The following is a 12,460-nucleotide window of genomic DNA, read 5'->3' on the forward strand; positions in this document are numbered from 1 at the left end:
AGGGCGCTGGGAGGGCTCTGTGGGATTTGGGGGGTTCCGGGGGGGTTCTGAGGGGATTTGGGGGGTGCTGAGGGGGTTTTGGGGGGCTCTGGAGCTCTCTGGGGGTTCCGCGCGGCTCTGAGGGCGCTGGGAGGGCTCTGGGGGCTTTGGGGGGCTCCGGGGGGGGCTCTGGGGGGGCGGGGGTCCCTCCCCGTGCGGCGGCCGAACCCCAATCAGAGCCCGAGTTATTTGTGACCCGTTGCCATGGAAACGGAGCGGGGCTGAGCCGGCGGCAGCGCGGGGGGGGGGGGGGGGGACACACAGGGGGTGGCACCGGGGGGGGGGGGGGGACACACAGGGGGCGGCACCGGGGGGGGCGGGGAGGGTCACAGAGCGGGGGTCGCGGGGGGGTCACAAAGTTACGGGGGGGTTGGGGGAGGGGCTGGGAGCGCTCCCGGGGGTCCCCCCAAGAGTTTTGGAGGGGGGAGGGGGGGGTCAAGCCCAGCCCCCCCCCAGCTTGGGGTGTTAATTAGGATTAATGAAGGGGGCGGGGCAGGACGTGGGGGGGGTCCCTTTTTGGGATGGGGGGGGAGGAGGTGTCCTCCACCCCCCCCCCCCCCCCCACTCTCCACCATTTTGGGGGGGGGGGGGGGGCGGTTCATGGCCGGGTGGGAGGGGGGGGGTGGGTTTGGGCAGGGGGGGAGGGGCCGCCTTAACCCCGCCCCCCCGCCCCGCCCCCACCCGCTTCGCCTCCTCCCTCCGAGCTCCGCGCCCGGATCGGGCCCCCCCCGAGCCGCCCCCCCCCACCCCCCCCGCCCCCGCCACCCCCCCGGCCGGGGCCACCCCCCCCCCCCCCATCACACTCGGGGGCCCCCCCATCCCCCACCCCCCCATCCAGGGCCCCCCACACCCCCCCCACACCCCCCCCCCCACCCCTCGGGGCTGCCGGACCCCCCCCCCCCCCCCCCATTTTCACATTTTACACCCCCCCAATTTTTAATTTAATTCCACACCCCCCACCCCAAAATTTTAATTTAATTTCACTGCCCCCCCCACCCCATGCCAGCCCCCCCTCCTTGACCCCCCCCACACCCCCACCCTCGCCCCCTCCCCACATTTTTTTTTTTTTTTTTTAATTTTTATTTTTCCTCCCGTGGGGGGGGGGGGGATGGAGGGCGCGGGGGCGGCGGGGGCCCCCCCGGGGGGTTCCGAGCCCCCCGACCGCGCTGTCGAGTACCTGCTGGAGCTCAACCGGATTATCGCGACTCAGCGACATCTCCTGGCCTCGCAGCGCCGCCGCATCGCGCAGCTCGAGGGGCAACTGCAGCGCCTGGCCCGGGAGAACCGGCACCTGCGGCAGCGAGGGGCGGGGGGCAACGCCGGCACCCCCCGGCACCCGGTGAGATGGGGGGCGGGGGGGCGTGGGGGGGGGGCTCGGGGGGTGCGGGGATAGGGACGCCCCCGGATATGGGGGATTTGGAGGTGTGGGGGTATTGGGATATGGGGGGTGTGGGGGGTATTGGGGGGTATGGGGGGTGTGGGGGGTATTGGGGGTATTGAGGATGTGGGGGGTGTGGGGATAGGGACGCCCCCCAGATATTGGGGGGGGATATGGGGGTGTGGGACATGTAGGGGGTATGGGGGATTTGGGGGGTATTGGGGATGTGGGGGGGATATGGGGATAGGACGCACCCCATATATGGGGGATATAGGGGGTATGGGGGGTCTGGGGGTATTGGGGGATGTGGGGAGGATTATGGGGGTTTGGGATGTAGGGGGGGATATGGGGGGACATGGGGGGTATGGAACATGTGGGAGGTATGGGGGGTGTGGGGGATATGGGGGGAATATGGGACTTGTGAGGGGATATGGGGGGATATGGGGTGGATATGGGGTGTGTATGGTGGGTATGGGGGACATGGGGGCATTGGAAGATATGGGGAGTATGGAGGATGTGGGGATATGGGGTGGATATGGGGGGGATATGGAACTTGTGAGGGATATGTGGGTATGGGGTGGGTATGGGGATATGGGGGGTATGGGGTGGATATGGGGTGGATATGGGGGGATATGGGGGCATTGGAAGATACGGGGAGTATGGAACATGTGGGGGATATGGGGGGATATGGGGGTTTGAGACATAGGGGGGTATGGGGGGATATATGGGAGATATGGGAGCATGGAATATATGGGGGATATAGGGGTATTGGGGGGGTGTGGGACACGTGGGGCTATGGGGGCTATGGGGACATGTGGGGCCATGGGGAGTATTGGGGAATATGAGGGTGTGGGGGGTATGGGGGGGGATGCAGGGCTATGGGACATGTAGGGGATATGGGGGGGGATATGGGGGGGATATGGGGGGGAAATGGGGCTGTGGGTGTGTGGGACGTGGGATATGGGGGGGGATATGGGAGATGTGGGGGTTTGGAACATGTGGGGATATGGGGGGGCATATGGGAGATGTGGGGGTTTGGAACATCTGGGGGATGTGGGGGCTATGGGGGGGCTATGGGGGGGATATGGGACATGTGGAGGCTGTGGGGATATGGGGGTTATGGGGGACATGGGACATGTGGGGACTATGGGGGAGATATGGGGTATATGGGGGATATGGGGGATATGGGGATGTGGGGGATAGGGGGTGTGTAGGGGGTGTCAGGGATATGGGGCAGATATGGGGGCAGATATGGGGATATGGGGCAGATATGGGGATATGGGGCAGATATGGGGATATGGGGCAGATATGGGGCAGATATGGGGATATGGGGCAGATATGGGGGTGTGGGCAGATATGGGGGTGTGGGGCAGATATGGGGCAGATATGGGGGTGTGGGGCAGATATGGGGGTGTGGAACATATGGGGATATGGGAGATGTGGGGGTTTAGGGGGCGTTCAGGGGGTGGGGGCACATGGGGGGTTTGGGGGGGGTTATGGGGCATAGGGGCTGTGGGTTATGGGGGGGTTATGGGGGGGTTATGGGGCAGAGGGGCTGTGGGTTATGGGGCACCAGGAGGGGGGCACAGGGGTTATGGGATGGGGGGCGTTGTTTGGGGGGGGGCAGAAGCTCGGGGTCACGTGGGGGTCACGCGGGGGGGTGGGGGTCACCGAGGGGTCACCGGGACTGGGTCTGGGTGGGGAGGGTGAATTGGGGGGGGGTCGTGGGGATGGAGAACCCCCGGAGTTGGGGAGGGGCTCGGGGGGGTCGTGGGGAGCCCAGGATTGGGGGTGCAGGGCTGGGGGGGGGGCGGTCACAGGACAGAGACCCCGATTTTGGGGGTGGGGAGGGGGTCATGGGGTGGGGACCCCCAAATTTGGGGTGGGGAGGGGTTGGGGTGAGCCCCGGGTTTGGAGCAGAGAGGGGATTCTGGGGAGGGGGTCGTGTGGGGGGGGACCCCAATTTTGGGGGGTTCGTGGAGTGAGGAGGGGGCTTAGGGGGGTGAGGAGCCCGGATTTGGGGTGTAGGGGCTGCACTGGGGGATTTGGGGGGGGGTCCTGAGTGGGTTTGGGGTCATGAGGGTCATAGGGGGCTGTGGCCCAGGGACCCCCGAATTGGGGGGGGGTCTAGAGATAAAAATTGGGAGGAAAATTAACCAGGGACCCCCACTGGGGGCTCCTGGGGTTGGGGTGGGGGTCCAGGGCCGTTTGGGGCAGGGCATGGGGGGTCCTGGATCTTGTGGGATCAATTCAGGGGGGTCCCCCAGGGCAGGGGTCCCCCAGGGCCGGGGTCCCCCAGGGCCATTTGGGGCAGGTCAGGGGGGTCCCAGGACTGTCCAGACCAGGGCAGGGGTCTCAGGACCCCCAAGGGGCTCTCAGGGATGCCCAGACTGGGTCGGGGGTCCCAGGGCCATTTGGGGCAGGTCAGGGGGGTCCCAGGGATGCCCGGGGGTTCAGGGACACAGCCCCAAAATCGAGGATGTGGGATTGGAGAACCTGGGGTCTGCCAAAAATGCCGGATTTGGGCATCTGGGACCCCCCCCCCGCCATTCCCGTCAAAATCTGGGATTTGGAAATCCACGATCTGGGACCCCCCTCAAAATCTGGGTTTGGGGATCTGGACATCCCCAAAATCGGGGATCTGGGATTTGGGAATGCAGAATCCCGGAATTGGGACTGGCACCAAACCTGGGATTTGGGGGTCCCAGGGATGCCCAAACTGAGCTGGGGGTCCCAGGGCCATTTGGGGCAGGTCAGGGGGTCCTGGACCTTGTGGGGTTGGCTCAGGGGGTCCCAGGGATGCCCAGGGGGTTCAGGAACAGCCCCAAAATCGGGGATCTGGGATTTAGGAATGCAGAATATGGGACTGGCACCAAAACCTGGGATTGGGGGTGCCAGGTCCATCCATCAGGGGGTCCCAGGACTGTCCAGACCAGGGCAGGGGTCTCAGGGATGCCCAGACTGAGTTGGGGTCTCAGGGCCATCCAGGCTGGTCAGGGGGTCCCAGGGATGCCCAGGGGTTCAGGAACAGCCCCAAAATCGGGGATCTGGGATTTGGGAATGCAGAATATGGGACTGGCACCAAAACCTGGACTGGGGCTCCCAAGTCCGTCCATCCTGGGCCAGGGGGTCCCAGGACTGTCCAGACCAGGGCAGGGGTCTCAGGACCCCCAAGGGACTCTCAGGGATGCCCAGACTGAGTCGGGGGTCCCAGGGCCATTTGGGGCAGGTCAGGGGGTCCTGGACCTTGTGGGATTGGGTCAGGGGGTCCCAGGTCCATCCATCAGGGGGGATCTCAGGGATGTCCATCCTGGGTCAGGGGGTTCCATCCATGTCCAGACTGAGTCGGGGGTCCCGGGTCCATCCATCAGGGGGTCCTAGGACTGTCCAGACTGAGTCGGGGGTCCCGGGTCCATCCATCCCTGCCCAGACCCATCCCTGCCCAGCCCGCGGTGCCACCCCCGTGTCCCCTCTGTGTCCCCAGGGCCACGCGGACCCCCGAGGCTCAGTACCAGAACCACCTGGAGGCCGAGGGGCTCTACGGGGACCCCGAGCTGCCCTACCCGGCCCCGAGGCGAGCGGGACCTGCCCTACCCGAGCCACGGCGACCCCGACGGGGCGTACCCGGCTCACCTGGAGCGCGACGGGACCTACGCCGAGCACCTGGAGCACGACGGGAGCTACGCGGAGCACCTGGAGCGGGAGCGGCCCTACCCCGCACACCTGGAGCGCGACGCGGCCTTCGAGGCTCTGAGCGAGCGGGACGGGCCCTACACGGGCCGAGCCGAGCACGACCGGCCCTACCCGAGCCGAAAGGAGCGGACAGACCCTACCTGAGCCGAACCGAGCGCGACGGGCCCTACGCGGCCCGCATGGAGCAGGAGGGGCAGTTCCACGGCTGCCTGGAGCGGGACCTCCAGTACCAGCCGCACCTGGAGAGGGACGGGCAGTACCCGGGGCAGGATGGAGCAGGACGGGCAATATTCCAGCAGGATGGAGCAGGACGGACAATATTCCACCAGGATGGAGCAGGACGGACAATATTCCACCAGGATGGAGCAGGATGGACAATATTCGGGCAGGATGGAGCAGGACGGACAATATTCCAGCCGCATGGACCGAGAGGGGCCGTACCCGGCGCGGCTGGAGCGAGAGGCGCCGTACCCGGAGCGGGACGCGCAGTACCCGGCCCGGCTGGAGCAGGAGGGGCCGTACCCGGCCCGGCTGGAGCGGGAGGCGCCGTTCCGGGCCCGGGATGGGCCCTACGGGAGCTGCTGGGAGCGGGAGTGGGCGCGGGGGCCGCTGAGCCGCGGCCCCTCCCGCAGCTCCAGCCCCGGGGGCGGGCACAGCACCAGCGCCAGCACCAGCCCGGCCACCACCCTGCAGCGCAAGTACGGGGGGGACACCCAAAAACGGGGCTGGGGAGGCGGGGAAATGGCCCGAAAATACGGGATTGGGAGGGGATGGTCTGAAAATACGGGATTGGGGAGGGGATGGCCCGAAAATACGGGATTGGGGAGGGGATGGTTCTAAAATATGGGATTGGGAGGGGATGGTTCTAAAATACAGGATTGGGGAGGGGGGTGATCCTAAAATATGGGATTGGGAGGGGATGGTCCTAAAAACGGGACTGGGGAGTGGGGAAATGGCCCAAAAATACGGGATTGGGAGGGGATGGTTTTAAAAATGGGATTGGGGAGGGGATGGTTCTAAAATACGGGATTGGGAGGGATGGTTCTAAAATACGGGATTGGGGAGGGGATGGTCTTAAAATATGGGATTAGGGAGGGGTGGTGCAAAAAAATGGGATTGGGGAAGGGGATTTGGCCAAAAAATGGGATTAGGGAGGGAATGGTCCTAAAATATTGGATTGGGGAGGGGATGGTTCTAAATTATGGGATTGGGGATGGGGATGGTCCGAAAATATGGGATTGGGGAGGGGGATTTGGCCAAAAAACAGGACTGGGGAGGGGGTGATCCTAAAATATGGGATTGGGAGGGGATGGTCCTAAAATATGGGATTGGGAGGGGATGGTTCTAAATTATGGGATTGGGGAGGGATGGTCCTAAAATAGGACTGGGGAGGGGGATTTGGCCAAAAAATGGGACTGAGGAGGGGGATGGTGCAAAAAAATGGGATTGGGATGGGGAATGGTGCCAAAATCTGGGATTGGGAACGGCCCCAGAAAATGGGATTGAGGATGGGGAACAGTCCCAAAAATTGGGATTGGGGTGGGGAATGGTGCAAAAAATGGGATTGGGAATGGCACCAAAAACTGGATTGGGGATTGGGAACTGCCCTAAAACAGGAGTCAGGAATGGCCCCAAAAAATGGGATTGGGAATGGCCCCCAAAACTGGGATTGGGGATCAGAAATGGCCCCAAAAGCTGGGATTTGTGGATCCGGGATTTGGGATTCCCTTCCCAAAATTGGGAATTTGGGATTTTCAAAACTGGGGATTTGTGGGACTGGGGATTCCCAAAATCGGGGATTTGTGGGATTCAGGCTTTCTTCCCCAAAATCTGGGATTTGTGGGATTCGGGATTGCCAAAATCTGGGATTTGAGGATCTGAGATTTGGGATTCCCTTCCCAAAATCGGAGATTTGGGATTCCCAAAATCTGGGATTTGTGGGATTTGGGATTCCCAAAATCGGGGATTTGTGGGATTTGGGATTGCCAAAATCGGGGATTTGAGGATCCAGGGTTTGGGATTCCCTCCCCAGAATCAGGGATTTGGGATTCCCAAAATTGGGGATTTGTGTATCTGAGATTTGGGATTCCCTTCCCAAAATCGGAGATTTGGGCTTCCCAAAATCTGGGATTTGTGGGATTTGGGATTCCCAAAATCTGGGATTTGTGGGATTTGGGATTCCCAAAATCTGGGATTTGTGGGATTTGGGATTCCCAAAACCGGGGATTTGTGAGATTTGGGATCCCCAAAATCTGGGATCTGTGGGATTTGGGATTCCCAAAATCGGGGATTTGTGGGATTTGGGATTCCCAAAACCGGGAATCTGAGGATCCGGGATTTGGGATTCCCTCCCCAAAATCGGAGATTTGGGATTCCCAAAATCTGGGATTTGTGGGATTTGGGGATTCCCAAAATCGGGGATTTGTGAGATTTGGGATTCCCAAACCCGGGCATTGGTGCCGTTTCTCATTTGGGATCCCCAGTTCGGGATTTTTTGGCTGCGGCCCCTCCCCCATCCGCCCCCCTGGGGGGGAGGAGCAGGTGCGGGACCCGCGGGGGGGGAGGGGCGACGTCAGAGCCCCCCCCTCCCCCCCCCCCGGCTCCGTCTGTCCGGGGGCACCTGGGGACGGACGGACCTGGGGACATCGGGGGGGATTTTGGGGGGATTTTGGGGGGATTTTGGGGGTTTTGGGGGTTTTGGGGGGATTTTGGGGGGGTTTGGGGGAGGGGGATTGTGGGGGGAGGGGTCTCTGCCCCTCACTGACCCCTCCCCCCTTTCCCCTCCCCCCCCCAGGTCGGATCGCGACAGCTCCAGGACAGTGAGGTCAGTGCTGCCCCTCCCCCCACCCCGCGCCCCTCCCCCTCCCCCCCCTTCTTCCCCTCCCCTCCCCCCCCCCTCCTCGGACGCCTGGGTCCCCTCCCCGGGGGTGGGGGAGGGTTTCAGGTGAGTCGCGACAGCGCCGTTTCTGTCGCGACAGGGCCGTTCTGTCCCGCCATCCCCCCCCCCCTCCTCCTCCCCACGCATGTCGCGACAGTGACGCGCTGCGCTGGAGCCGGCCCGGCGCGATGGGGCCGGTGTGTCGCGACAGGGCTGATATATCGCGACAGGGCTGATCTATCCGGGCAGCCCCCGGCGTGTCGCGACAGGGCTGATATATCGCGACAGGGCTGATCTATCCGTGCAGCCCCCGGCGTGTCGCGATAGGGCTGGCGTGTCGCAGCGGCGCTGACGCGTCGCACCAGGGCCGTCCCGAGCTGCTGTGACAATGTCGCGACGCGTCATGTCGCGACAGGCGGGGCCGCGCGGGTGCCGGGGCGGCGTTGCCAGGCGACAGCGCGGGCGGTGACAGCGGTGACAGCGCCGGGGGAGGCGACAAAGGGTGGGGGGGGGGGGGGGGGCGTTGCCGTGGTAACGGGAGCAACCCCCCCCCCCCCCCCCCAAAAAAGCCCAAAATGGCCCCAAAATCGCCCCATGGGGGAGGGGCCGGGTGGGTGACACCGCCAGGGCAGGGGACGGTGACAGAACGGGGGGGGGGGGGACACCGCGGGTGACACCGGGCGGGGGCTGCGAGGGCTCCGGTGGCACCGGGTGGGACAGTGGGGGTGACAGTGGGTGTGACATCGTGTGACACTATGGGTGACACTGGGTGTGGCACTGGGTGTGACACCGGGTGACATCGTGTGACATTGGGTGTGACATTGGGCGTGACATTATGGGTGACACTGGGTGTGGCACTGGATGTGACGTTGTGTGACATCGTGTGTGACACTGAGTGTGTGACACCGGGTGTGGCACTGGGTGTGACACTGTGTGTGTGACACTGGGTGTGGCACTGGGTGTGGCACTGAGTGTGGCACTTTGTGTGTCAGCGTGTGACACTGAGTGTGGCACTGGCTGTGTGACACTGGGTGTGGCACTGGGTGTGGCACTGGGTGACATCGTGTGACACTGGGTGTGACACTATGGGTGACACTGGGTGTAGTACCAGGTGTGGCACTGGGTGTGACATAGTGTGACATCATGTGGCACTGGGTGTGACACTGGGTGTGGCACTGGGTGTGACATCATGTGTGACACTGGGTGTGACACTATGGGTGACACTGGGTGTGGCACCGGGTGACATTGTGTGGCACTGGGTGTGACATTGTGTGACATCATGTGACACTGGGTGTGATGTCGGGTGTGGCACCAGATACGTGACACTGTGTGTGACATTGTGAATGTGACACTGGGTGTGACATTGGGTGACATCATGTGACACTGTGTGTGTGACACTGGGTGTGGCACCGGGTGTGGCACCGGCTGTGTTACACTGTGTGTGACATTGAGTGTGACACTGGGTGACGCTGTGTGTGACACTGGGTGTGTGTGTGACACCCTGTGAAACCCCATGCAGGAGCGTGTGACCCTGGCTGTGACCCTGGGTGTGACCCTGGGTGTGACCCTGGGTGTGACCCTGGGTGTGACACTGGGTGTGACCCTGGGTGTGACACTGGGTGTGACACTGGCTGTGACACTGGGTGTGACCCTGGGTGTGACACTGGGTGTGACCCTGGGTGTGACACCGTGTGACCCTGGCTGTGACCCTGGGTGTGACACTGGGTGTGACACTGGGTGTGACACTGGCTGTGACCCTGGGTGTGTGACCCTGTGTGTGACACTGGGTGTGACATGGTGTGTGTGGCAGCGGTGACACCATGTGTGACCCTGGGTGTGACATTGGGTGACACTGGGTGTGACCCTGGGTGTGACACCGCGTGACACTGTGCTGGGGTGTGACACTGTGTGTGACCCCCGTGTGATACCGTGTGACACTGGGTGTGGCAGTGGGTGTGACACCGTGTGACACCGTGTGACACTGTGTGTGACAGTGGGTGTGACAGTGGGTGTGACACCGTGTGACACTGTGCAACCCCATGCGAGGGCATGTGACAATGGTGACACCATGTGTGACACTGGGTATGACAGTGGGTGTGACACCATGTGTGACACCATGTGACACTGGGTGTGACACTGGGTGTGACACTGGGTGTGACAGTGGGTGTGACACTGTGTGGGACACTGTGCAACCCCATGCGAGGGCGTGTGACAATGGTGACACTGCATGTGACACCATGTGTGACACTGGTGTGACCCCTGTGCGAGGGCGTGTGACAATGGTGACATCGTGTGTGACAATGGTGACACCGCATGTGACACCGTGTGTGACACCGTGTGACGCTGTGCCAGGGTGTGACACAGTGCAACCCTGTGCAAGGACTGTGTGACAGCGGTGACACCGTGTGTGACACCGTGTGTGACAATGGTGACACCGCGTGTGACAATGCATGTGACACCGCGTGTGACGCTGTGCCAGGGTGTGACACCGGGTGCGACCCTTGTGCGAGGGCATGTGACAATGGTGACACCGTGTGTGACACCGTGCCAGGGTGTGACACAGTGCAACCCTGTGCAAGGACTGTGTGACAATGGTGGCACCGCATGTGACAATGGTGACACTGTGTGCGACACCGCGTGTGACGCTGTGCAATCCCGTGCAAGGACCGTGTGACAGCAGTGACACCGCGTGACAATGGTGACACCGCATGTGACACCGTGTGTGACACTGCATGTGACACCGGGTGTGACCCCTGTGCGAGGGCATGTGACAATGGTGACACCGTGTGTGACAATGGTGACACCGCATGTGACACCATGTGTGACACCGTGCCAGGGTGTGACACAGTGCAACCCTGTGCAAGGACTGTGTGACAGCGGTGACACCGTGTGTGACACCGTGCCAGGGTGTGACACCGGGTGTGACCCCTGTGCGAGGGCAGTGCCGGGGTGTGCACGGACCGTGTGACACTGTGTGACACTGGGTGTGGCACCGTGTATGACACTGTGACACCGTGTGACACCGGATGTGGCACCGTGTGTGACATTGTGTGACACCGTGTGTGACACCGCGTGTGACACCGTGTGTGACACTGTGACACTGGGTGTGACACCATGTGTGACACTGTGACACCGTGTGACACTGGGTGTGGCACCGTGTGTGACATTGTGTGACACCGCGTGTGACACCATGTGTGACACTGCATGTGACACCGTGCCAGGGTGTGACACCGGGTGTGACCCCTGTGCGAGGGCAGTGCCGGGGTGTGCACGGACCGTGTGACACTGGGTGTGACACCGTGTGTGACACTGGATGTGGCACCGTGTGTGACACTGTGTGACACCGTGTGTGACACCGTGTGTGACACTGTGACATTGTGTGACACTGGATGTGACACTGTGTGTGACACTGGGTGTGACACCGTGTGTGACACTGTCACGGTGCCAGGTGCCAGCACCCCCGTGCCAGGGCTCTGTGTCCCTGTGTGGGGCCGTGCGTGGGTGTGCTGGGCAGTGTCCCCTCCCTGTCCCCTCCCTGTCCCTGTCCCTGTCCCCGTCCCTGTCCCTGTCCCCTATCCTTGTCCATGTCCCTGTCCCTGTCCCTGTCCCTGCGCAGGGCTGTGACTCCGGTGTCCCTGTCCCTGTCCCGTCCTTGTCCCCTCCCTGTCCCTGTCCCTGTCCCCGTCCCCTATCCTTGTCCAGGGCCCTGTCCCTGTCCCTGTCCCGGGCTGTGACTCCGGTGTCCCTGTCCCTGTCCCCTATCCTTGTCCCCTCCCTGTTCCTGTCCCTGTCCCTGTCCCGTCCTTGTCCCCTCCCTGTCCCCTGTCCCTGTGCAGGGCTGTGACTCCAGTGTTCCTGTCCCAGGCTGTGTCCCCTCCCTGTCCCCGTCCCTGTCCCTGTCCCTGTCCCCTCCCTGTCCCCTGTGAAGGGCCATGTCCCCCCTGTCCCTGTCCCCTCTCTGTCCCTGTCCCGGGCTGTGACTCCGGTGTCCCTGTCCCCCTGTCCCTGTCCCCTCCTGTTCCCCCCCATCCCTGTCCCCTCCCTGTCCCTGTCCCCTCTCTGTCCCTGTCCCTGTCCCGGGCTGTGACTCTGGTGTCCCTGTCCCTGTCCCCATCCCAGGCCATGTCCCCTCCCCATCCCTGTCCCCATCCCCGTCCCTGTTCACGGCCATGTCCCCCCTGTCCCTGTCCCTGTCCCTGTCCCTGTCCCCTCCCTGTCCCTGTGCAGGAGCATGTCCCCCCTGTCCCGGGCTGTGACTCCGGTGTCCCTGTCCCCCTGTCCCTGTCCCCTCCTGTTCCCCCCTGTCCCCTGTCCCTGTCCCCATCCCTGTCCCCCTGTCCCTGTCCCCTCCTGTTCCCCCCTGTCCCCTGTCCCTGTCCCCATCCCTCTCGCTGTCCCCATCCCTGTCCCCATCCCCGTCCCCGTCCCTGTCCCCGTCCCCCTCCCTGTCCCTGTCCCCATCCCTGTCCCCC

General features: G+C 63.1%; 1 protein-coding gene across 1 annotated transcript in view; it reads left to right on the forward strand.

Moving 5' to 3' along the window:
* Positions 1 to 1,046: 1,046 nt before the first annotated feature.
* LOC139586224 (IQ motif and SEC7 domain-containing protein 2-like) overlaps positions 1,047 to 12,460 on the forward strand; it is a 39,921-nt gene continuing 28,507 nt past the window's right edge. The window contains 4 exon segments of the mRNA XM_071419454.1: positions 1,047 to 1,378; positions 4,902 to 5,169; positions 5,256 to 5,808; positions 7,905 to 7,934. Of these exon segments, the coding sequence (XP_071275555.1) occupies positions 1,148 to 1,378; positions 4,902 to 5,169; positions 5,256 to 5,808; positions 7,905 to 7,934 (1,082 nt within the window). The 5' untranslated portion in view covers positions 1,047 to 1,147.

Source organism: Agelaius tricolor, unplaced genomic scaffold (genome assembly GCF_023055355.1).
Source record: "Agelaius tricolor isolate 1412-34295 unplaced genomic scaffold, bAgeTri1.0.p SCAF_109, whole genome shotgun sequence".
In the NCBI taxonomy this organism is placed as follows: Eukaryota; Metazoa; Chordata; class Aves; order Passeriformes; family Icteridae; genus Agelaius; species Agelaius tricolor.